Source organism: Diceros bicornis, chromosome 7, assembly GCF_020826845.1.
Source record: "Diceros bicornis minor isolate mBicDic1 chromosome 7, mDicBic1.mat.cur, whole genome shotgun sequence".
Lineage (NCBI taxonomy): Eukaryota > Metazoa > Chordata > Mammalia > Perissodactyla > Rhinocerotidae > Diceros > Diceros bicornis.
In genome coordinates, this window is record NC_080746.1 from 58,593,459 (window position 1) to 58,615,051 (window position 21,593).

Sequence of the window (21,593 nt, forward strand, 5' to 3'; positions counted from 1 at the left end):
GAGGGAGAAGGGAGGGGGAGCAAGTAAACACTCCGAAACAGGCGCTGGGAGCAGAGCTTGCCAACATCCGGGAGTTGGCGCCTTTCAAAGGGTTGCTTTCTTTCCCCCTCGCGTAGATGTCAGCGTGTTTTTGTTCAGAGGGGGAAAGCGTGTGCGCCTGCACGTTGAGCTGTAGAGACAGCTCAGGAGAGCTTCTCCATTCCTGAGTGAGGCCTGGGTGTGTACGCAGTGGTGGGGAGTGAAAATGGCTCATTTTGCCAGCTGGTAGGGACCAGGGTGTGTGACTATAGCAGCGGGGGCAGGTGCTGATGAACTGCTAGAGTGGGCTGGGGGGCGGGAGGTGTGCGTGCGTGTGCAGTGTGTGCCTGTAGGCCCCAGGTCTAGTTTTGATTGCAGCCCTTTTGCCCACATCCTTCTGATCTGGACCCTACAGAGTGTGTGTGTGGGGGAGGGCAGATATCAGTAAGCCACTTTTGAAGACACCAGGGAAATCTTGGTTTCCCTTGCAGTCCTTTCCTTGTTCCTCCCCAGGGCTCTGGGCCAAATTCTAGGCTACACAGAGAGGGGGGATGGTCTGTGTGAAGAGGGGGCTGACTGAGTCCAGAGTTAGTCCCTCTAGGGGGCCCAGGGAATACATCCAGCAAGCTTGTTCGGTTTCCCTGACCTCAGGAGTGCAGAGAAACCCTTTGGACTTGGAGGAGACAGCCTACTCAGGACTCCCCAGGAGCTGAAAAGGATTGTGTTTTCCCCTCCTTGGCTTCTCTTCGAGCTGCTGGTCCTTGGGCCTTTTACCTCCTCCAAGCCAGGGGATGCACCAGCAAGATATTTTCTGTTCTGTTCTTTATGACGAGTTAGCCTATGGCAACATAGCCTGGTCTTTGCTGGGCTCCTCTGGGGTGACCTGCCAGGTGAGGTCTGGCTGCTTGCTTGCGTGTGCCTCCTGACCTATCCCTCCCAGAGTCAGAGGAAGAGGAACACCCTCAAGATTAGGATGTTCACTCTTTGGATGTGGGGGGGGGGGAGTTGTCTCTCAGATGGTGGGAGTATCCCTTTTAGAAAGGCACACACAGCAGGGAATTCTCATGGCTACAGGCAGGCAGGCTGTTAGGGTAAGTACTGGTAAATCTTACTGTTGAGCATGGGCACACAGATGGGACGGCCATTTTCCTTATGAGCTGTGAGCTTGTGGGCCTCCGGAACCCTAGGGTAGAGAGGGGCAGGGCTTGGAGAAGGACCCTTTGAGGTGGGAGTTTGTGTGGGCTTTGGGCCCTGAAATTCTGCAAGTGGGAGTTAACACCTAGGAGAATGAGGGTTCAGCGGAGGCAAGAGCTCGTAAGCTGAGTGATCAGTACAGTTTGCAGCTCTCTGGGACCAAAGGTCACTTTGGTGTTATCTTGAGGTAGGGCTGGTGTTAAGTTGAAGAGGCAGTCTCAAAAGTAGCTGGCACCTAGGCTGAGGGGCGGGGTGGGGAGAGCAGTGCTGCCACAACTCAGACCCTTTGGCCTATCCGTTGGTCCACCCTTAAAACTGAAGCTTTTCCAGAATAGACCCCAGAGCTCAGCAACCTGACCCTCTGGTCCTGGTCCTTGCATCTGAGCAGGTGGTTTGCATTAGCTTCAGCCTGGTAGGAAACCACGGCTAGGTTTTAACTCTTTAAGACCCAGAGAGAGTGCAGACCAGGTTGCTGTGTGTCTCCTGAGTATCGCTTTCCTTGTCTTGATTTATCTTCGCTGGAACCATAGAGAGGATACTGTTAAGTGTAATTGGTCCTGATGTCAGGGAGTTACATTATGTCAATTTTGAAAATGTAAAGAGGATGCAAGGCCTTTTGTTTATAAGGCAGCTGCTTCTGTGTCTTGGTTCCTTCTTGAACCCAGGGAAAAGAGAGAGTGTATTATCAGCTCTGTGAAGCCTCTGTTTTGGATTCTGGGGGTACTTCTTTTCAAAGAACCAGGTAGGTAGGAACTCTGAAGGTGCCCTCAGAGGGCCTATGTTCCCGGGTTTTGTTTGTTTGTTTGTTGATTGGGGGTTGCAGGGCTGGGAGGGGGCGAGGGTACCTGATTAAGTTGGAGTGGATCTCAGCAGATCCTTCTGTGAAATTGTTCCAGGCTACAATCGCGGGAATCTGTTTTTCCATCACCATCACCCAGTCTTCTGGGTGGGGCCTGCCTCAGATTTCAGGGGGAGGGTGGGGAGGATGGTGCTCTGGCTGGGAGCCCTCGGGTTCCAAGCCAAGGCCTGCTTAAAGCCGTAGTCCTAGTGCCGAGGACTAGCTGTGCCACTGGCTTCAATCATTCATTACCCAGAGAAGAGTGAATGGCTAGGCTGTCCTAAAGGCTGTCACCCCAGTGTCCTGTCTCTGAGAAAGTGCCCCTCTGTGGGCTTTGAGCTAAGGTCCTTCTGGAATTCCTCTTGTTGAGTATTGGATTTCTCCTGTTATTGTGCCCTGGGAGCACAGAAGAAGGCATTTGGCCTTGATACCAGTTTTCCTGAGCAGTGCAACTAGTTTTAGACAGTCTCCCCTGGGAGGACATAAGGGTTGTATGTTTTGTGTCTGAGGTGAAGGGAAGAGGTTGGTTAAACCTCAGGTCATTTTTAGCAGCACAGCTGTGGAATCTCTCAGAGGGGGCAAAATCTACCTCTAGTTGCAAATAAAATTTCTGACTTAAGTTTTGGGCCTCATCAAAAGGACAGCACGTCTTCTAGAGGCAGCAGTGGGGATGAGGAGGGGGTGATCTGGGCCTCATTTCCCTGTTCCTGAATAGCACAGACTGTTTTGTTTTTTTTTAAAGAAGCCCTAGTAGAGCATTTGGCCATTGCCACCATCACCGCAAGGGCCAAGCATGGGCCCTCTGTCTTGAGGCTGGCTCACCAAGAGCAGAGCCTTTTTGCAGTGCAGTAGTTCAGGACATCTGCCTTCATCCTTGCCTGGCCCCAAGAGCTAGGCAGTCAGTGCCCATGGATAGGCCATGCTGAGTGAAAATCATCCAAGACTGAGGAACACGTAGGCCCCTTAGCTTCGCTGCCCTCTTGAGAGCCTCCTTAACCCCTGTACTTTTGCCAAAGCCCAGGTGAATTGGCTTATTTCCAAGACTGTGATGTTGGTATGACAGGTTGAATCACGTTGGGTTTTGCAGGGTCAGGAAGCAATTATAATTAGCATTTAGTTATATTTAGCATTTAATTATTTTCTTCTCTTACTTAATGCTTCATGTTTAATTTCACTCCTCACTCTGCTGTAAGCCCCTCAAAGGCAGGAACCATGTTATTGTCTCCCATTTCCCACATAGCTTCCAGCACAAGATGAACATATGGAAGGACTAAGAAAATAACCCTTTTTGGTTGGTTGATAAGCAGAGTATACTTACATAGGAAGGACTAAGAGATGATGGGGAGTGGATTATCGGATTTATGTATCTCTTTTCCCCTACTAGACCATGAGCATCTTACGAACAAGAATGTCTTTCTTATCCCCAACACTTTGTATACAGAAGGTGCTTAGCAAATGTTGGTTCCAGAGAACCCACACCTTGGAGATGCTAACGTGTGGGGAGAGTTACAGGTGATGTGGCTCTTACCACTCTTGTTCCTCCTTGGAGAATAGTGACTCTGAGCACCTATAACAGGAGGTGGGGGGTGAGGCTGGTTTCTCTCCTGAATATTTGTGGAAATTGTGGAGACTGCTAGAAGGTGTTGGGGAATAGTCAGTCACCAGGTCTGTGGTCTCTTGGGCAGGTTGGCAGGCAGATGGCCGATTCCCAATGTGAAGGGATATTGGGGGTAAGAATAACAGGACAATTACTTAATTTTTCGTTAAATGTCCCATGGGATCTCCATCAGAATTGGATTTGGTTTCATCCAGTCCCCCATTTGAACCATGTCTTTGACAATTCTGTGGGGGGTATAAAAATCCAGAATTTGGAGAGCTTTCCCCAAGGACTTAGTTATTGTTAGTTAGGTAGAATTTGGGTACCTGCAGAAAGAGCCACAAATCAACCTTTCTGCTTAACGACAATGATAATTTATTGAATACCTACTATGTGCCAGGCACTGTGCTATTTGCTTTGTCTGCTTTATCTTGAAGCATCACAATAACCCAGAGAGGTGTTTGCGGATCCCATTTTGTGGATGAGGAAACTGAGACTAAAAGAAGTTATGCTACTTGTTCAAGGGCACAAGACCGTGGTCACGTGGTTGCATTCAAACCCAGGTCTTTCTGAAAAACCACGTTTATTCCATGTTGTAAGGGCACTATGTCCCAAAGAGCAGGGTTGAAGGCCAGCTTTGAATGTTGTATTTTCTATGGAACAGAAAGATTGTGTATAGAGCTCGTGGGCATTGAATTAAATGCAGGATTCTTTACTGTCAGCTCTGACACGATAAGTTTTATAGTAATTTTGATGTGTACTCTGAGCTCTCTAAATATTCCCATGGTGCCTTAGTGGATTAAGTGCCGAGTGAAGAGTCATTTATTTAAGTGTTCAGAGCCAGTAAATGGAACCATTTCCCCTCTCTTCATTCATCATGGATATCTGATATAATTAAATGCTCTTCTCTTGGGTTCCAGGTGCATTGGAGTGACTGTCTGGTATCACCAAGATGACGCTCCATGCTGCCCGGGCGGCTGCACTCCTCTCTTGGGTGAGTGGTCTTCCTCTCCTTTGTCTGCTAAACTTCTCCAGGAACCTTGGGAGGGTGGGAGAGGAGTTTTCTAGGAGCCAGGGCTATGTCAAGTCTTCTCATCTCCAGACTAAGGGAATAGTTTTCCTTTGCCTTTCCCTTTAGTTTTTAAGTGTTATTATTTCTGATGATGTTGCTGCTGACAGTGATCCATGACTCTACTTGTGTAGCTGAGAAGAGGGTTCTCTGAGGTAAATATTCCCTTTCAGTCATGGGAAGGGTAGGTGTAGGATGGCATGGAAACCCGTCTCCATTGGCTCCCTCTGCATTTTTCTGACTTAAAGGGTTGACACTGAACTTCAATGACATGCAAGGATTTTGGTCTTCACAGGCCTTTGATCATAGGGCAAGGTTCTCCTTGATTCTTTACTATGTTTCTGTCTGCTCCCATTGTCCTCCTGTTGCCTTCTTGATTACTGCACCAAAATCCTTCTGCTAAGTTTTTCATGTTTTCTCCCCAAGACAATGGCAAATGAACAAATAATACTGAGCATTGGGAATATAAAGCTACAGAGAAACAGAAGAGACTATGGAGTGTAGTGATGACAAGCACGGGTCTTGGAGTCAGACAGTCTTGTTTAGACTCATGGCTCTGGCCTCTGCGTGACGCAGGGCAAGTTACGTAGCCTCTTAGCACTTCATTTTTAAAATGGAAATAATATTTTAATTATTTCCATAAGGAGTTATCATGAGGATAATGAGATAATGTGTGTAAAAAGCATTTAGCACACACACAAAACCGTTTACCACAGTATCTGAATAAATAATAATTCCTGATACTTAAAATATTGCCTGGGCTTGCTACTTGGTACAGGGTATTTTAGTAGTCACCCTGATTACTGATCAATTAAGGCCAATTAAAAAGAGCCAGCTTTTTAAAAAATTGTAGAATATTTTAAAGGAAATGAATTTTTAATTTCTGAGAAGGGTAGGTTTAATAAAACTGTCTTGAATCACTCTCAAATCTTTAGTCAGGAAATATGTGTTTAATGTACAAAACATGTATTCTTAGTCTTCAGTGTTGGAAATAGGTGCAAATTTTAGTCGCATAGTTTAAAATGTGTATTTTTCTATTATATTTTATATATTATATATTTGTATTACTTTTCAGTGTTTTATATCTATATTAGAAACATTGTCTCTTCCTTCTCTTCCCCTCGTCCCCAAGAAAAGGCTGGTTGGGTTGTGGGGGACCATGAGCCATTCTCTGGTTCAGTGGATTAACTAAACATTGGGGGATCCTTTAGCCACATTGTTTTAAGTTGATCAGTTTATTTATTTATTTAGGTCCTAGGCTTGTTTTTATGGTGACTACTATCGTTACAGAGAACAGACACAAGACTAGTTTTAACAGTTGCTTGTCTACTTTTCTCAAAAATCACAATAAACATGAATTAAAATATAGTTACATAGACTATTTCAATTTAAACAAAAGTTAGGCAGCTAATGTGGATTTTATGACACTATAGCAACATGAAATAATGCTTGTTATGTTAGTGAGAAGAGTGGCATAGAACACACACATACACGTGTGACAATTACGACTGTGGTTTTAAAAAAAATGACCTAGGCAGAAAAGGTTAGAAAGAAATCAAAATGCTAAAAGTGCAAGTATTAAATTACTAGAATGAGTGGGGCTGTTTGTTTTCCATATTTTCAGTAATTTATTTTATGTAAAAATAAATTTATATTTTATTTTAAAGTATAGCTTGAAATTATTCTGTACACAGCAATTATAATGAATAAACTATAGGGAATAAATGCATAAATTATAGGGAACTTTAAGATTGTACAACCTTAAGCAGCCCTGAAAGCCTTACAGGCAGCCCTAGGGTCCTGCAGTGAGCTCGGCCCTCTCTCATGTTTTATACTCTTAACTAGAGATGAAAGAGCTTTTCCACTTCCTCAACTTTCAAATGATTTCTCATTTCAGAGCAAAATAATGCACAGGAAGAAAATACATTTTTATATCCATGAAAGAAACTATTGCTGGATTATTACTTAATTGGTATGGGATGAATCCAGATTCCTTAAGTGACTTTAAATCAGCTAACTGATATGATTTTTCAGTCTTATTAGTGAACAAGAATCATAGCCCTTGGATGTTTTACCTAGATTGCAGGTATTAAAATGAGATGGTTTTTGAATGCTTAAGTCTTGGCAGTCCCTTCATTTTCAGCAGATAGAAAGGGATCTTGGCCTGGAATATTGAGAATCTTCCTAGAAAATTTACACTGGCCTTTCCTGACTAATTAGATTAAGGTTTTTTCTCAAAAGATGGCATGAATATATTGTCTTTAAGACTTCAATGAGAGGTCATATTTTATATTCCACTTTCTTTTTTTTTTACTTTTAACCTATTTTAATTTAGATCCATCTGGAAGTTGTTTTTATTTTTTTATTTTTATTTTTTTATAATTTTATTTATTTATTTATTTATTTTTCCCCCAAAGCCCCAGTAGATAGTTGTATGTCATAGTTGCACATTCTTCTAGTTACTGTATGTGGGACGCGGCCTCAGCATGGCCGGAGAAGCAGTGCATCTGTGCGCGCCTGGGATCGGAACCTGGGCTGCCTGCATCGGAGCGCACGCACTTAACTGCTAAGCCACGGGGCTGGCCCTGGAAGTTGTTTTTAATATGAAAGTATTTAACTGAAATAAATACTATCATTTCTGTAGCTGAATCATTGATTTTTTTTTTTTTTTTTTAAATCCTCTCGCTTCTCCAGTGCATGCAGCTAATTTAGTTGCTAAGAAGTAGAAGTCCTGCTGGATCTACTTCGTTCTTTTTATTAACCATAATAGTGCTTTGCATTTAGTACTTTTATTTTTTAATGTGTTTTTGCATCCATAATCCCATTTGAACCCACACTGGTCCTTTAAGGTAGATGAGGTAGGGATTCCATCCATGGCAAGTGAGAAAATAGCCACAGAGAGAAATGAAGTTGATAACAAAGGTTTCTGGCAAGTTAGTGGAGGAGCTGAACCTAAAATCCTTGTCTGAGGCTCCCAGCCCAGTGCCTTTTAAAGAACACGTTTATAAACAATAGAATCTACTCGTTTGCACATAACCATTATGCTGAAGTTTTAAAAAATATGTTCTTAAGCAGGCTAAGTCTCCTTCCTCCCTCAGTCTTGCACATGTGATTGAGTTAGCAAACCCTTCCTTCCCATGGTGACACAAAGGTAAACTTCAGCCAGGGCTTCTACTGAACTTGATGCCTGTGGAATTCATGAGGTTTTCCTATAGAAGTTGATCATATATGCTTGTTGAATAACCTCTGTTCCTGATTCATTTGCATGTGACTGCTGGCAAATTTTCTAGTGGTAACGACTGTTAGATGGATGCCTGCCTGAAGGCAAAGAAAGTGAACAGGAAGTTTTTCTTTGGGATTCCCAGCTCTTCTTTTCCTTCCTCCCTTTTTCTTGAATTATTTTGTTTCCCCATCAATTCTCCCTCCTCCCTCAGCCAAAGTTTTAGTCTGGAAAGAATTTAAAAAGCATTAATAACAAGATTTTATATCTGTGTGGGAGTATATAAAATATGTCATATTTAATATGTTTTGAATAGATATTTCAAAATTCAAGAGATAAAAAGGGCTGGAATGTAAAAATTTGAGCTACAAAGGGTTATAATGATTTTTTTTTTTCAATTTTTATTTATTTTTTCCCCCAAAGGCCCAGTAGATAGTTGTATGTCATAGTTGCACAGCCTTCTAGTTGCTGTATGTGGGACGCGGCCTCAGCATGGCCAGAGAAGCGGTGCGTCGGTGCGCACCCGGGATCTGAACCCGGGCCGCCAGCAGCGGAGCGCACACACTTAACCGCTAAGCCACGGGGCCGGCCCTACAAAGGGTTATAATGTAAACATTCAAGAGATACAAAAGGCTATAATATGAAAAGTCTTTCTTTTTTCCACCTCTGACTCCCAGCCATCAAGTTCTCTAGAGACAATGGTGGTACCAGTTTCTTGTGTTTCCTTCCATAACCATTTTATGCCTAATTATATTTAAAGTATACCCCTAGTTCTGGAACATCCTAGGAGAATTTAAGCTCTTATTTAGTTGAAGCCAAAGGTAGAACTCTGATGGCAGCATCCAGGTGGCTGTTACTGGATGAGTGAGTGCAGCAGCATTTATTTGCTGAAATTAAAAATCCTAGAATCATCTCTCCCTTCATTCCTATAGCCTGCAACTCTAGGCATTCACAGTGAGCAGAGAATTGTCATCATCTGGGGAAAGGAACGAACCACAGTGCTTCTGGCACTTAATGACAGTTTCACCAGGCTCTTCCCTTTGTCTCGCAGGTGAATAGTTTGCGGGTGGCTGACCCTGTGGATGCCGTGCTGCAGCTGCAGGACTGCAGCGTCTTCATCAAGATCATTGACAGCATGTGAGTCTGCATCACATCCCTCTCCAGCCTCTCAAGCGAAGCTGTATGCTGGGATGGGAACTGCATTTGTTCCCTTTCCGTGGTGACCACTGTGACCAGAAAGCAGGGCAGGATTGGGATGTCATAAGCCAGTGTGGGGCCCAGAAGCAAAACACATTGACCTCATCCTCCAGGCACTGTCTCTCTATGGGAGAGGTTTCACCCTTATCCCATCCTAAGGCTTCCCTCACTGCTGCACAGAAAAGCTTCCAAGTCTCCGTGCTCTCACAGTGTTCCAGGAGTCTGCTCTGAGTCTCCCTGTCTTCTTGTCTCAGTGGGAGTCTTCTACAACCCTATTTCCTGACTCATCTCTCTCTCACAAGCCCTTTTTGCAACCTGTAGGGCTGAGAACAAGAAAGGGGAAGCTCTGACATTCAAGGGAAAAAAGAAGCACCTAGAAATTGCATCTCTAATTTGTTAGCTTAGATATGCCCCTTTCTAAGCCATTATAGCATTTCTGGGGTTTTCACTTGCCTGATTAACTTGCTTTGTGAGGTTGATTAGCATTTAATAAGCTTGGTGTTGTCATGTGGCCAGGATTCCAGTTCAGCCTCTTCATTTTATATCTGTGTCTTTAGCACGTTTCCTTTGAACTTCGGGGTTATCTGGGAAATCAGTGGAGTGGGGCCTCCTCCTAATAGCCAGCCTCTCTGGGACCAAGCAAAGATGAATCAAGCTATAACCTGCAGTTATTAAGCTCATATAGTTCATCCTTTTTCCTGTATCATCAACTTTCAGGAATCATGAGGGCAAAATTGACCTTCTCTCACTTCTTTGTACTATGAGCAAAAGTAGAGGCTAGCCATAATATAAGGAACCAGGGGAACAGAGATGGAGAGGACCCCTGTTTTAAGGGATAGCAGTAGACAGAGCCCTCAGGCCAAGGATAGACTGAAGTGTCAAGGGTGTTAATGTTCCACACGTGGCAGGTAGGAACTGGCACTGGGGATTCAGCATCTCTGAAGCAGTTTGGCCACCTATTCATAAACAACAGCTCACTGACAGGGAAGGAAGGTAGAACTGAGCTTGTCAAGGCAGAGACTGAGTCTGAGTCATCTTGGAGTCCTCTGCACCTAGTTTAGGACAATACATTGATTTAATTTCAATTAATGTTTGTTGAGCAAGTAAATAAGTGAATGAAAATGTAGTTGATATTCTCCATCAGCAAAGTCTAGTGGGGCTGAGTAGCCCAGGACAGGTGTTTTTTTTTTTTTTTTTTTTTTTAATCTTTTGAAACGTATATTGCTAGTAGGATATCTTTTAGGATTTCTTAAAAGTCCCTGTGGCTCTAACCAGCACCTGCCTTAGTGCCTCTGAAAGAAGTCACTATTCTTATTTTGGTACAGACACTACCATTTTTCTCTCCCAGTTACCCAGGCAGGACCTTTCAACATCATCTTCAGTTCCTCCCTCTCCCTTCGCACTGATTTCTAATCAGTCACCATCCTCTTCAGTTTGTCCTTTAGGAGTCAGTTTGTCCTTTAGGAGACTTCTCGCATCCCTTTCTCTGCCTCATTCTGAGTACCAGGCCCTCGTGACTTCATCTCTAATCTGCCCTTATTCCAGGACATTCGTATTCATGTGATTTTGAGAGCCTTCCTCCAATTCTGCTTTCATTGTGATGCTCCACAGCTGATGAGCCTCAGTGACTGGTTATTGCCAGGAGGTTGAATTCTAAAATCTTCAGCCTTGGTATGCAAGAGCTTTCATCATCTCTTCCCACCAATCTTGTTTCCTACTGTTTCTACCTCCATACCCCAACCTATTTCTTTTTTTGATCCTGTAGAATTTCCTGAATTCTGGATTTTGTTAATTGCATCATCATGGTGGTGCTTTTACTTGTTCTTCTCTTCCCCTTGTTGTCTATAAACTGGTAATTAGATCTAAGCTTGATTAGCTTCAGTTTTTTTTTTTTTTTTTTTGCAAGGATACTTCATAGGTGGAGTTGTACACCACCTATAAATCGGCATTTTGCGGGCTGGCCCCATGGCATAGTGGTTAAGTGCGCGCGCTGCGCTACTGGTGGCCCAGGTTCGGATCCTGGGCGCGCACCAACGCACCGCTTCTCCGGCCATGCTGAGGCCGTGTCCCACATACAGCAACTAGAAGGATGTGCAACTATGACATACAGCTATCTGCTGGGGCTTTGGGGAAGAAAAAAAGGAGGAGGATTGGCAATAGATGTTAGCTCAGAGCCGGTCTTCCTCAGCAAAAAGAGGAGGATTAGCACGGATGTTAGCTCAGGGCTGATCTTCCTCAAAAAAAAAAAAAAAAATCAGCATTTTGCAATTCTTAATGAAAATAATTATTTTGCAAACCCTAGTGAAGTGGTAGATCTAGGCAGCCAACATTAGTGGCTGGTAAAAGCATTAGGCTGGCAATACCTAACCCACTGTTTAATTTTAACATCACCAAAAGAGAGGCAGCCAGGTATGATATGCCTCCTGTTACAACATACAATAGGATGCAGCATGCTTTTTTTTTTTTTTTTACCTAAGACTAGATCAAGGAGTTTTTGCTTTTGAGATAAATTTCCTTGGCCTAATGACGAGCAGTAGATGTGTCCAGCCCTAAGGATGTGTGTCCTTGGTTTAGCCTACTGTAGGTTTAGGGTCAGAAATTTAAGATGTCCATTTTCCAAGTTGTCCTCTAAGGTGCTGCCAAGCCTTGGACTGGGGGTTGGGGGGGCGGGGGGGGGAGAGAGAGTGAGTGTGTGTGTGTGTGTGGTTTTTTTCTTTTCAGGGAAGGGCTGTTGAAATCCCAGGTTAACCCTAATCTCCATCTCAGGTCCAGGACAGCGCAGACCAACTTTTCTCGGGGAAAACAGACATTTTTGGTGAATGTGTCTGGCTGTTGCATTTCTGATGCTACTGCTGTTGCTAACCTAAATCAAATGCCTAGTTCTCAGGGGAAGGCAGTGGAGGATAGCAGGATTGGGGGCAGATAGAAGCTGTGGGAATTGAACAGGGCTTGTTCCTTGGCCACTTGGCCTTCTCTCTAGGAAGATCATCAGAGTCAATCCCTCTGACAAGTTTTCCTTTCTGTTCTTCTGTGTGTGAATAGCCTGAAGCAAAGAGGCTGTCCTGTCTCTTTTATATCTATGAGGCTTGAATAGCAAAGTTTAGTGGAGGCATTTTGCCAGAAAACCAGCTATATTCCTAGTTTCAGCTCGCACAGTTAGAGTGGTCGGTTGTAAATGATGCAGTTGTATCTGTGAGTGCTGTAGGAATTCCTGAGAAGGAGGGTGGAGGCGTGACTAGCAGTGGTTCTGGATGGCTTCCTGCCAGAGTTGAGACTTGAACACAGTCTTAAAGGATGGGCTGGATTTCTCCAGGACCAGGATTTTCCAAAGCGTGTTCCATGCAGCTTTACTTATCCCAGGGACTTAGTAGGAAAAAAGAGATTTTGTGGTCAAATAGGTTTAGGAAATAATGCATGTTATATCCTCTTTTTTAGAAAATGTTGAATTTGGTTTAACCCAGCACTTCTCAAACATTTAACTCAAGAATCCTCTTTATTTTTATCTAATAGAATACCGTTTGGTAAATTACCACTCTATGCTGAGGCAAGGAGTCACAGCATTCCAGATTGTGGGTGGGTAGGGAAGATGGCTTTTTTAAGAGTCTGTGAGGAGTCCATAATCGCAGACCAGCTACCCAGAATGCCGCTTGTGAGGGATTCACTTGGAAGAAGTTTTTGTAATCACGTGAGAGATGGAGGGAGCTACCTTTGTGATCTTGGCTTGGATGCTGCTTGTGCTTTTGCAGGATGTCTGGCACTGGAAGGTTCTAGGGCCTGCCCTGCCCTCCATATAGTTGACTGAAACCTGGAGATTCAGGTTCTGAGGAAGAGGAGGCCCTTTAATCCGTATCTCCAGCCGTAGCCTAGGTAGAGGAGTGAGCTTTCTGACTTGAAGTGAAGATATTCATCTCCAAAAATGAAACTGCATTTAGCCAAAGCATCCAGGGGCCGGAGGCCTGGGCTGTGAGAGAGCTCCCCCTGCTGCCTCCCTGCCCTCGTAGCTCTCTTTGCACTTCGCTTGCCTTTCCAGTTCAACAGACATGCACAGCAATGACCACTGGTCAAGAGTGATTGTCCCTTGGCCTTGCCTCTGGGAGGCTTTAGCCACCTCAGCCTTCAGCCTAATGTGTGTTGAACTTTTCTCTGTCACTTGAGAACCTTGTTCCCTCCCGTTCTTTTGGTTTGTGGACCTGTTTTTCCCTTTCCATCATCCCTTCTCACTTTTACTCTAGCTACGTTTCTCAGGCTTCCTGACCTTTTACAGTTGAGCCATTCCAGACTATTGAATCTAGCTTCCTGTTCATCTGTGCTGCCTCCATGTCCTTCGGCCCTCTTCCCACAGAGCTTTTTTATATTCACAAATAGGATGGAAGAGTGCATGCCTCAAGTTCCTGCTTCTCACCTACCACACAGATCCTTCTGACTAAGTGGTGTCTTGGTATTTTCTCCCCTGCCTTCAGCATCTGGACTGGTTCTCTCCCAGATCCAGTGCAGACCAAGCCTGAAAGAATAGGAAGGTAGTATGTAATGCAGTAGCAAGGAGGGAAGGATTGCTAAGTACTCTGGTCCTAATACTTGCTCTTTTTCTAGCCACGGCACTGACGAGGGGCAGCAAATCCTGCAGCAGCCGGTGCCAGAGAGACTGGACTTTGTGTGCAGTTTTCTGCAGAGTAAGCACCTTTCTTATCTAGCTGGGAAGGAGCTGCTTCCTCAGCTCCTGGGACTTGGGAGCCCAGAGGAACCAGTTCACAGATGTCTGGAGGAGCAAAGGCTGAAGGCTGCGCAGCCTGTGCCACAGAGATCAGCACTACCCGGTTAGCTTCCCTGGGTCTTGTGGCGTCTACACCAGTCAGGGAAGAAGGGTGTCCCTTCAGTTCCAGAGCCCATCTCTGAGATCCAGGTAGAGCCAGAGGGTCTGTTCTGGGGACTCATCACCTTGGGCTCCTGTTCCCCCCACTGTGAGGAGATGGAGGAAAGGGAAGGATCCATGTTACCCTCTTTTCCTTGCAAGAAAAACATTTTGCCCAGATAACTTTGAATTATTTGCTTAGGTGATAGGTATGGGGCAGAGGCAGATTTAGGTCGAGATCTTGGCCCTTCTACTCACTTCCTGTGTGACCTCTCTGGATAGAGGTTCCCTATCTATAAAATGGAGATGATAATAATTACTCTTAAGGTTGATGGGTAGATTAAATAAGAACACATGTAAAGCTTCTAGCACAGTGCTTGTCAGTTCCCCTCCCTCATACAGCCGTGGACACAAAGTCCTCATCTTTGACATGGGAGTGATCTGCCATCTCCACCTCAAGAGAATTATAGGAAAGGTGATAATAGATTTTGATAAAGCAAGATGTTAGTAATTGAGCCCAGACCCTCTGGCAGCGTAAGAAGCAGATGTCTGCAGTCCTAGTCTGACTTAGCTGCAGGCTTCCTCTGCGACCTTAGTTGGAACAAGACTCTAGAGTGACCTGGAATCTCTGGGCTCCTTCTCTGTGGTGCTGAGTGGGAGTTGGTGTTTGGGTAGGTGAGTGCAATGTCATGCTCCAGAGCTGCTGTGAATTCCGTCTGCTCTCTTCTTGAACTATCCCTTTGGCCCTTGGACTGACCCAGGGTAGAACCAACTTCAGATGGAAACATGTATGTTGGGGGAGAGAGGACATAGGAGTGAGGAGCCCTACATCTCCTAGCACCACCAGAGACAGCAGTTCTGCTCCTTTGACTCTGAGGTATCCTGATGATCTCAGGGATGGTCCCCAGGAAGTTCACTCTGTTTTCTACATTGTTGTTTTTACAGAAAACCGAAAACATCCCTCTTCTCCAGAATGCCTTGTGTCAGTGCAGAAGGTGTTAGAGGGGTCAGAGCTGGAACTGGCCAAGGTACTTGTGGAATCCCGGTCTGGTGGGGTTGGAAGGGTGGCACTGGAAGGACCCGCAGGGCCTTCTCTTAACCCAGAGGATGTGGTGGATGCTTTATTTCTTGGGGCTCATGGAGGTTGGAGGTAGTCCAGGCAACCATCTGGCTGAGGCAGAGGCTAATTTAGCACAAGGATTCTAGGAGTCCATACCTAATGACAAAGAGGTTTACTAGACCATTCCTGTGGGCCTCGATGGAGACCTGGCAGGAATCAGGCCTCACCCAGCTGTTGTCATATTTTTCTTTTTAGCTCAGTCTACTTCATTCCTTCTTCTGTTTCTGGGTGCTGGCCTATAGAGGGTGCCTTAATTATTTATTTATTTTTTTTTTGGTGAGGAAGATTAGCCCTGAGGTAACATCGGATGCCAATCCTCCTCTTTTTGCTGAGGAAGATTGGCCCTGGGCTAACATCCGTGCCCATCTTCTACTTTATATGGGACGCCACAGCATGGCTTGACAAGCAATGTGTCGGTCCACGCCTAGGATCTGAACCTGCGAACCCCAGGCCGCCAAGGCGCAATGTGCGAACTTAACCACTACACCACCAGGCCCGCCCCTAGGGTGCCTTAAGTTTTATACCCAGGGTTTCATGAGTCCAGGAATTTAGCTATGCAGGGATCCCAACACCTGGCTTTTTGCACAGTGGGCATTGAGTTCTTAATCAAATGTTTCCTGGTGCAGTTAAGGGCAGTGACCTGGAGCTGCTGAGTTCTAGGAGTTTTAGAAGAGTTTCCAGAATAGCTCAAAGTCCTAGAACAGCCCAGGGGTAGGGCACTGAGAAGAGAGACAGCTCCACTAGTGACTGCCTCATGTTTGGCTTCTAGATGACCATGCTGCTTTTATACCACTCCACCATGAGCTCCAGAAGTCCCAGGGACTGGGAACAATTTGAATATAAGATTCAGGTAAGCCCTTTTGCCTCCACGCCACCTAGGAGGCCTAGCCTGTGCTTTACCCCCCACCCCCATTTGTTTTTCTTTAAACAGCATATATTGTTCTTTTAAAAAGTTATGTTATAGTAGTTAGAGCCATTCATTATTGAAAACCTGGAAAATGTTGAAAAGCATAAAGAAAGAAATAACAGTTGTCAACAATTTCATTCCCAGAGATTACTGCTAACTTTTAAAGAATATACACTTCCAAGTCCTTTTTCATGTGTATATATTTAACTATACCTGTAACTGTACTGTGTTTGGATAATACATACAAATTGTTCTCTCTTCATATACGTGTGTGTGTGTGTATTTTTTATGCAGACTGCCATTCCATTTATTCCTCCTTTCCTCTAGTAGGAAGGATTAGTGAGAGAATGTCTGTGTCCACCATGACAGTCTAGCTCAGAGTGGTTACCTCCTCTCCCCTCTTCGTGGTCCCTAAGCGAAGAGGAGTTGGTGCATCTGCTTCATTATAGAGGGAACTGACCTGGTTTCCAGGAACTACCTGCCATATGGGTCCTGATGTTGGCCTTGCTTCCTGCATGAACAGCTGTCCTTTATTTCCCAGAGCAGAAGCAGCTGGGATGCCAGAGTGGGTAATGTAGGTGACTGGTGCGGCAGTGTCCAGAGAGCTGTAGCCTTTCATGTAATGGTAGAAATGTTGAATCATCCCATTTTGTAATCACTGAGCTCATGGCTCCTCTCTGGGGCTGGGGTTGTAGTGGCATGTGTGGCTTCTTCCTCCCTTCACCCTTTTCTCTGCTCTAAGCTGGTCATAGGCCTTATGGAAACAAAAATTCTAAAGAAATAAGAAACTACAGCAGAACTGGCCAGGAAAACCAGATCAACTCTGTAGCTTTGGAATTCAGACAAAAAAGGAACTGTTTTACAGCTGAGATGGTAGATAAGCTTCAGATGAGCCCCAGAGGTGTTCTCACTCAGAGAACAACAATGAGGATCAGGTGGAAGTGGGCAACATAGTTATGTATAAAGCTTTCTGACTGCATTACTTTCCTTACCCACTCTCTTTTGTGGCCAGGAGTGAAGTCAGGAACTCTGTCTGACCCCAGGTGCATCTTTAGGGGAGGAGAGAGGGTAGGAGCAAGTGGGGTAAACACATCTCTAGTAGAATGTGCTCAGCTGGACCATGGAGCTTCTGGCTCTGAGAAGAAGAATGGGCTCCAGCAGGCTCCTGGGACTGGCACTGCCAGGGTGGCGCCCTCCATCCATTTAGGCCTTCTTAACACCTAAGTGATGCTCTTTCTCTCTCTCTGGCCCAGGCTGAGTTAGCCATCATTCTCAAATTTGTGCTGGACCATGAGGATGGGCTAAACCTGAATGAAGACCTAGAGAACTTCTTAGAGAAAGGTAAGTAGGGCCCACTCTCCTCTCAGAGCTGGAGACTGCTAGGATCTTGAGTTGTCAAGAAGTGCAGTGGGGGTTTGCTCCTGGCCCCACACAAGGCATAGAGTTGGTGCTCAGGAAAAGTGTGTATAATGGAGTAGGTTGACTTTTGGCCCCTGTTGCTGTCATCCTAGTTCCTACGGAGCTCCTCCTTGCTCCTGGCAGCAACTAGGCAGGACATTTATTTGTGGTTGTGTCTGCTGTTAGGTTCTCTTTGATCACCCCCCACAGATACCTTTTTTATTTTTTATTTTTTAAACAATCATTACCCTAGGCTTAGAAGCTGGGAGTACACAGTCTTAAAAAAATGGTTTTTCCCCACATGAAGCTTGTGTTCTAGGAGAGGAGGCAGATACATAAATCAGCAAGCATGATAGGAATAAGTGCTAGAACAGAGAGGTACTGAATCTACCAGTTGTCTTGTTGGAAGTACAATAGAAAGAGTGATAGCTCTGCCTGTCTTCTGATGAAGAGGCCATCTAATGATGATAGGACGTGAGACGTGGGTCTAGGCAAATTCTCTTCCACCCACTGAATTTGATGTTCCTCATATTTAGGTTCCTCATTAGCCCGTCAGACGGAGATGTTGGAAATGTGAGTCTAGAATGCAAGATAGGGCTCTGGGCCAGGTAATGGGTTTTCAAGTCAGTGTATGGATGGCCATTGAAGCCGTGGGCACTGGCCCACGGAGGCCCCATCGGAACTTTGGGGGCTTAGCGGGTGGGTGGAGGAGGGAGGAGCAGATGAGGGAGACTCAGAGTGGGAGTCACTTAGAGGTAGGAGAACCAGGCAAAAGTGGTCCTGGGAGTCAAGGGAAGAGAAGGTTTTGAGAAGGAGGTCGTGTTGGCAGTGCAAGATTTTAGAATGGAGGAGTTCAGAAAAGAGGCCAGTGGCTCTGACGTGAGAGGTTGTTGGGGCTGAGGGGAGATCCTGCTCAGGGCTCCCAGTCTGCCTCTGCAGTGTTGGCTTGAGGGAAAAGCATCAGTGCTTGGTTCAGGTTCTGAGTGTGGTGGATACCCTCACTGCACTGTGCTCTCTCCTTGAGTGCTGATGATCTGTGGAAATGGAAGCCCTTTGCTTGATTTGGCTTAGGGACACTGACCTGTGGATAACCAGACACTAGGTTTCAGATTCTGCCCAGTGGCCTCCCTCTGTGGCATACATATAAGTGTCTGTGGATTCACTCCCACTAAGGTGAGTTCTCAAATTGCATAAAGATGCAAATCTGTTCACTCTCTCACTAACCTTTCTGTGGTTTGTTTTTCTGCTCCTTCCCCTCAGCTCCTGTCCCTTCCACCTGTTCCAGCACCATCTCTGAAGAGCTCTCCCCACCCAGCCACCAGGCTAAGAGGGAGGTTCGCTTCCTAGAGCTCCAGAAGGTTGCCTCTTCCAGTGGGAACAAGTATGTGCTGGGCCTCTTCTCTTGGGACAGGGCCTCAACATCCAATCCTCCAATCCCTGTATCCTAGAGGCTAAGCTGTGGAGCAGCCCCTTACATCATTAGAGGATGCTTGGAATATTCTGTAGGTCTAGGATGTCCTCATTTGCCCCAGTACTAATTGAGGGAATTGGCTGGGATCTGTCTTGGGCAGAAGGCCTCTCTCAAAGGCTATTCCCTATTTATGGAATTCTTTTCTTCCTTGGAGATTACGCTAAAGTCTTTTCTCTCAGTGCAGCTCTGCAGAAGCAAGCAGAATGCATCCCCTCCCCCCTTTTTTTTGGACAAAGAAATTAAGACTTGGAGAAAGGAAAAGTTTTCTCAAGGTCATTTCATGAGGCATGAGGTAGCACTGCAAACAGAAATCAGGTGTTTGGGCCTCCCAGCCAGTGCTCACATCCACAGAACCCTGCTCCCCCATCCCTGCCTATTGCTGGTCGCTTCAGCCCTCACATCTCAGGCTCTGACCATGGCATCTGAGCCATCTCTTTCCTCAGCTTCCTCTCAGGTTCTCCAGCCTCCCCTATGGGTGACATCCTGCAGACCCCACAATTCCAGATGAGACGGCTGAAGAAGCAGCTTGCAGATGAGAGAAATAATAGAGATGAGCTGGAGCTGGAGTTGGCTGAGAACCGCAAGCTCCTGACTGAGAAGGGTGGGTGCCTGGCACACTGGCAGATGTGTGTGAATGAGCAGCATTTGGGATTTTCATCCAGGGAAGCGCTGGGCTTGTCTGAGGAATGGCCCCTCTGCCTCCCCTGTTGTCCTCTCTGCTGGCCTGGGAGCTTAGAGCTCAGCCCTGGGCCTGTCAGGCTTACCTCCTGGAAGCTGGTTCTGTCCTTACCACCATCCTCCCTTTCCCTTAGATTGGATGCCTCCTCTTCCTTCTCCCTCCTCTCCTTAGTTCTGTGCTGACTCTTCTCCCCTCTCCCCCTGCTCCGGGGCAGATGCACAGATAGCTGTGATGCAGCAGCGCATTGACCGCCTGGCTCTGCTGAACGAGAAGCAGGCGGCCAGCCCACTGGAGCCCAGGGAGCTTGAGGAGCTGCGAGAGAAGAATGAGAGGTATGGTTCTCCCCGCCTTCCTTCCTGGCTCTCTGTCATGGAGGGTAGGGAGGTACACTCTCTTCTCACTGCTCCCCTCCCTCGCAGCCTCACCATGCGGCTCCATGAAACTCTGAAGCAGTGCCAGGACCTGAAGACAGAGAAAAGCCAGATGGATCGCAAAATTAACCAGCTTTCTGAGGAGAATGGGGACCTTTCTTTTAAGGTGAGTGTTGAGGGGTCTGGTCCCTGCGTGGAGGCTCCTTGGGGCTGGGTTGGTCTAGAAGATTCCCCAAGCGAGGGTTAAGGAGAATGTCCTGGCACCTGTCCTATGTGTCAGTCTCTCCAGAGACCCGCACACTTTGCCCCTTTCCTCATCCTGTAATGAACTGCTGCCAGGGACTGGGTTGTGGCCCTAAATTTTGAGTTATAGTCCTAAATTCAAGATGTGATTAGTGGTGCTTGGTTTGAGGAGGGTTGGAAGGATGATCAGAGGCATCCAGCCCTGCAGTTCAGGGAGCAGAGAACAGTGGTGTTGCAGTTCTGACCCTTGCTGATGGGGATCCCCATTTGTCTGTCTCAGCTGCGGGAGTTTGCCAGTCACCTGCAGCAACTACAGGGTGCCCTCAACGAAGTGACAGAGGAGCACAGCAGGGCCACTCGGGAGTGGGTGGAGAAGCAGGCCCATCTCGAGAAGGAGCTCAGCACAGCCCTGCAGGACAAGGTAACCCTCTGCTTTGGGGAGTCAGGGCCACAATCTTGACCACGTGTTGAAAGCTGAATTCCATTTACCACTCTATTCTTTGGGGCCTTTGGGAATTAAGCTGACTTCTCATTAGGTTTAATAGTGCCCTGGAATGGAAAGATTGTGGGCTTATGTCCAATACTCCTTTGAATCATGTCTGCTGTTTACAAGGTGTAGATCTTGGGCAAGTTGCTTGACCTCTTTCTCTCTAAGCATCCTTTCCCTAAAATGAGAACAGCCAACAGATCTGGGAGGTAGCTATTACTATCTCTCTTTTACAGAACAAGAATCTGAAGCTCAGGTGTTAAGTGCCTTGCCCCAGAGTTACAGGGTTAGTAAGTGAGAAAAAGAACAAGTAGCAGCCTCATCAGCCATTGTAAAATGCATATAAAACGCTTAACACATTGCGTGGTGCAGAGTACCCTCTCAGTGAATTAGTTGCTATTATTAAAAACTCAACTCTGCCACTTACTAATGGCATTAGAAATTCAGAGAGGCACGCAGCACAGTGCCTGGCTCGTGCTTAGTGAACTTTCAGAGCGGGGAATGGAGAGGAGGACCAGGGAGGGCTGTGGCGACTGCTGCTGTTGATGCCCAGACAGGGAGCGACCTGGGAGAAGAAATTAGCAGGTCACATGACTTAGTTTAGCCCTGGACCTAGCACTAGAAAGTCAGGTCCCTCGTGGGCCTGGGTCCATGGTTTCTGAGAATTTTTCCCTAGGTCAGGGCAAAAGGAGATCTTGGTAATAAGATGATAGGGTCCTATATTTTGTTGATGTTCACGTGGGCTCATGTGGTAATCCAGTGCCTGTTCCACCTCTGTTCACACGGGGCTCTTGTTTACTCCCAGAAATGCCTTGAAGAGAAGAATGAAATCCTTCAGGGAAAGCTTTCACAGCTGGAAGAACATTTGGCCCGGCTGCGGGAGAACCCACCTGGGGAGAAGGGCGAGGTGCTGGGTGATGTCTTGCAGGTAGGAA

At 46.0% G+C, this 21,593-nt stretch overlaps 1 protein-coding gene across 6 annotated transcripts in view; it reads left to right on the top strand.

The window, feature by feature from the left end:
* The window catches only part of NUMA1 (nuclear mitotic apparatus protein 1), a 64,647-nt gene that overhangs the window by 29,413 nt on the left and 13,641 nt on the right, over positions 1-21,593 (top strand). For all 6 annotated transcript variants that reach the window (XM_058545677.1, XM_058545679.1, XM_058545678.1 and 3 more), the window contains exons 2-13: positions 4,568-4,641; positions 8,988-9,073; positions 13,724-13,803; positions 14,928-15,010; positions 15,872-15,952; positions 17,263-17,350; positions 18,668-18,788; positions 19,322-19,479; positions 19,772-19,889; positions 19,977-20,094; positions 20,452-20,592; positions 21,464-21,586. In XM_058545677.1, coding sequence (XP_058401660.1) covers positions 4,600-4,641; positions 8,988-9,073; positions 13,724-13,803; positions 14,928-15,010; positions 15,872-15,952; positions 17,263-17,350; positions 18,668-18,788; positions 19,322-19,479; positions 19,772-19,889; positions 19,977-20,094; positions 20,452-20,592; positions 21,464-21,586 — 1,239 coding nt within the window. In that variant the 5' untranslated portion in view covers positions 4,568-4,599. The remainder of the gene's footprint in view (positions 1-4,567; positions 4,642-8,987; positions 9,074-13,723; positions 13,804-14,927; positions 15,011-15,871; positions 15,953-17,262; positions 17,351-18,667; positions 18,789-19,321; positions 19,480-19,771; positions 19,890-19,976; positions 20,095-20,451; positions 20,593-21,463; positions 21,587-21,593) is intronic.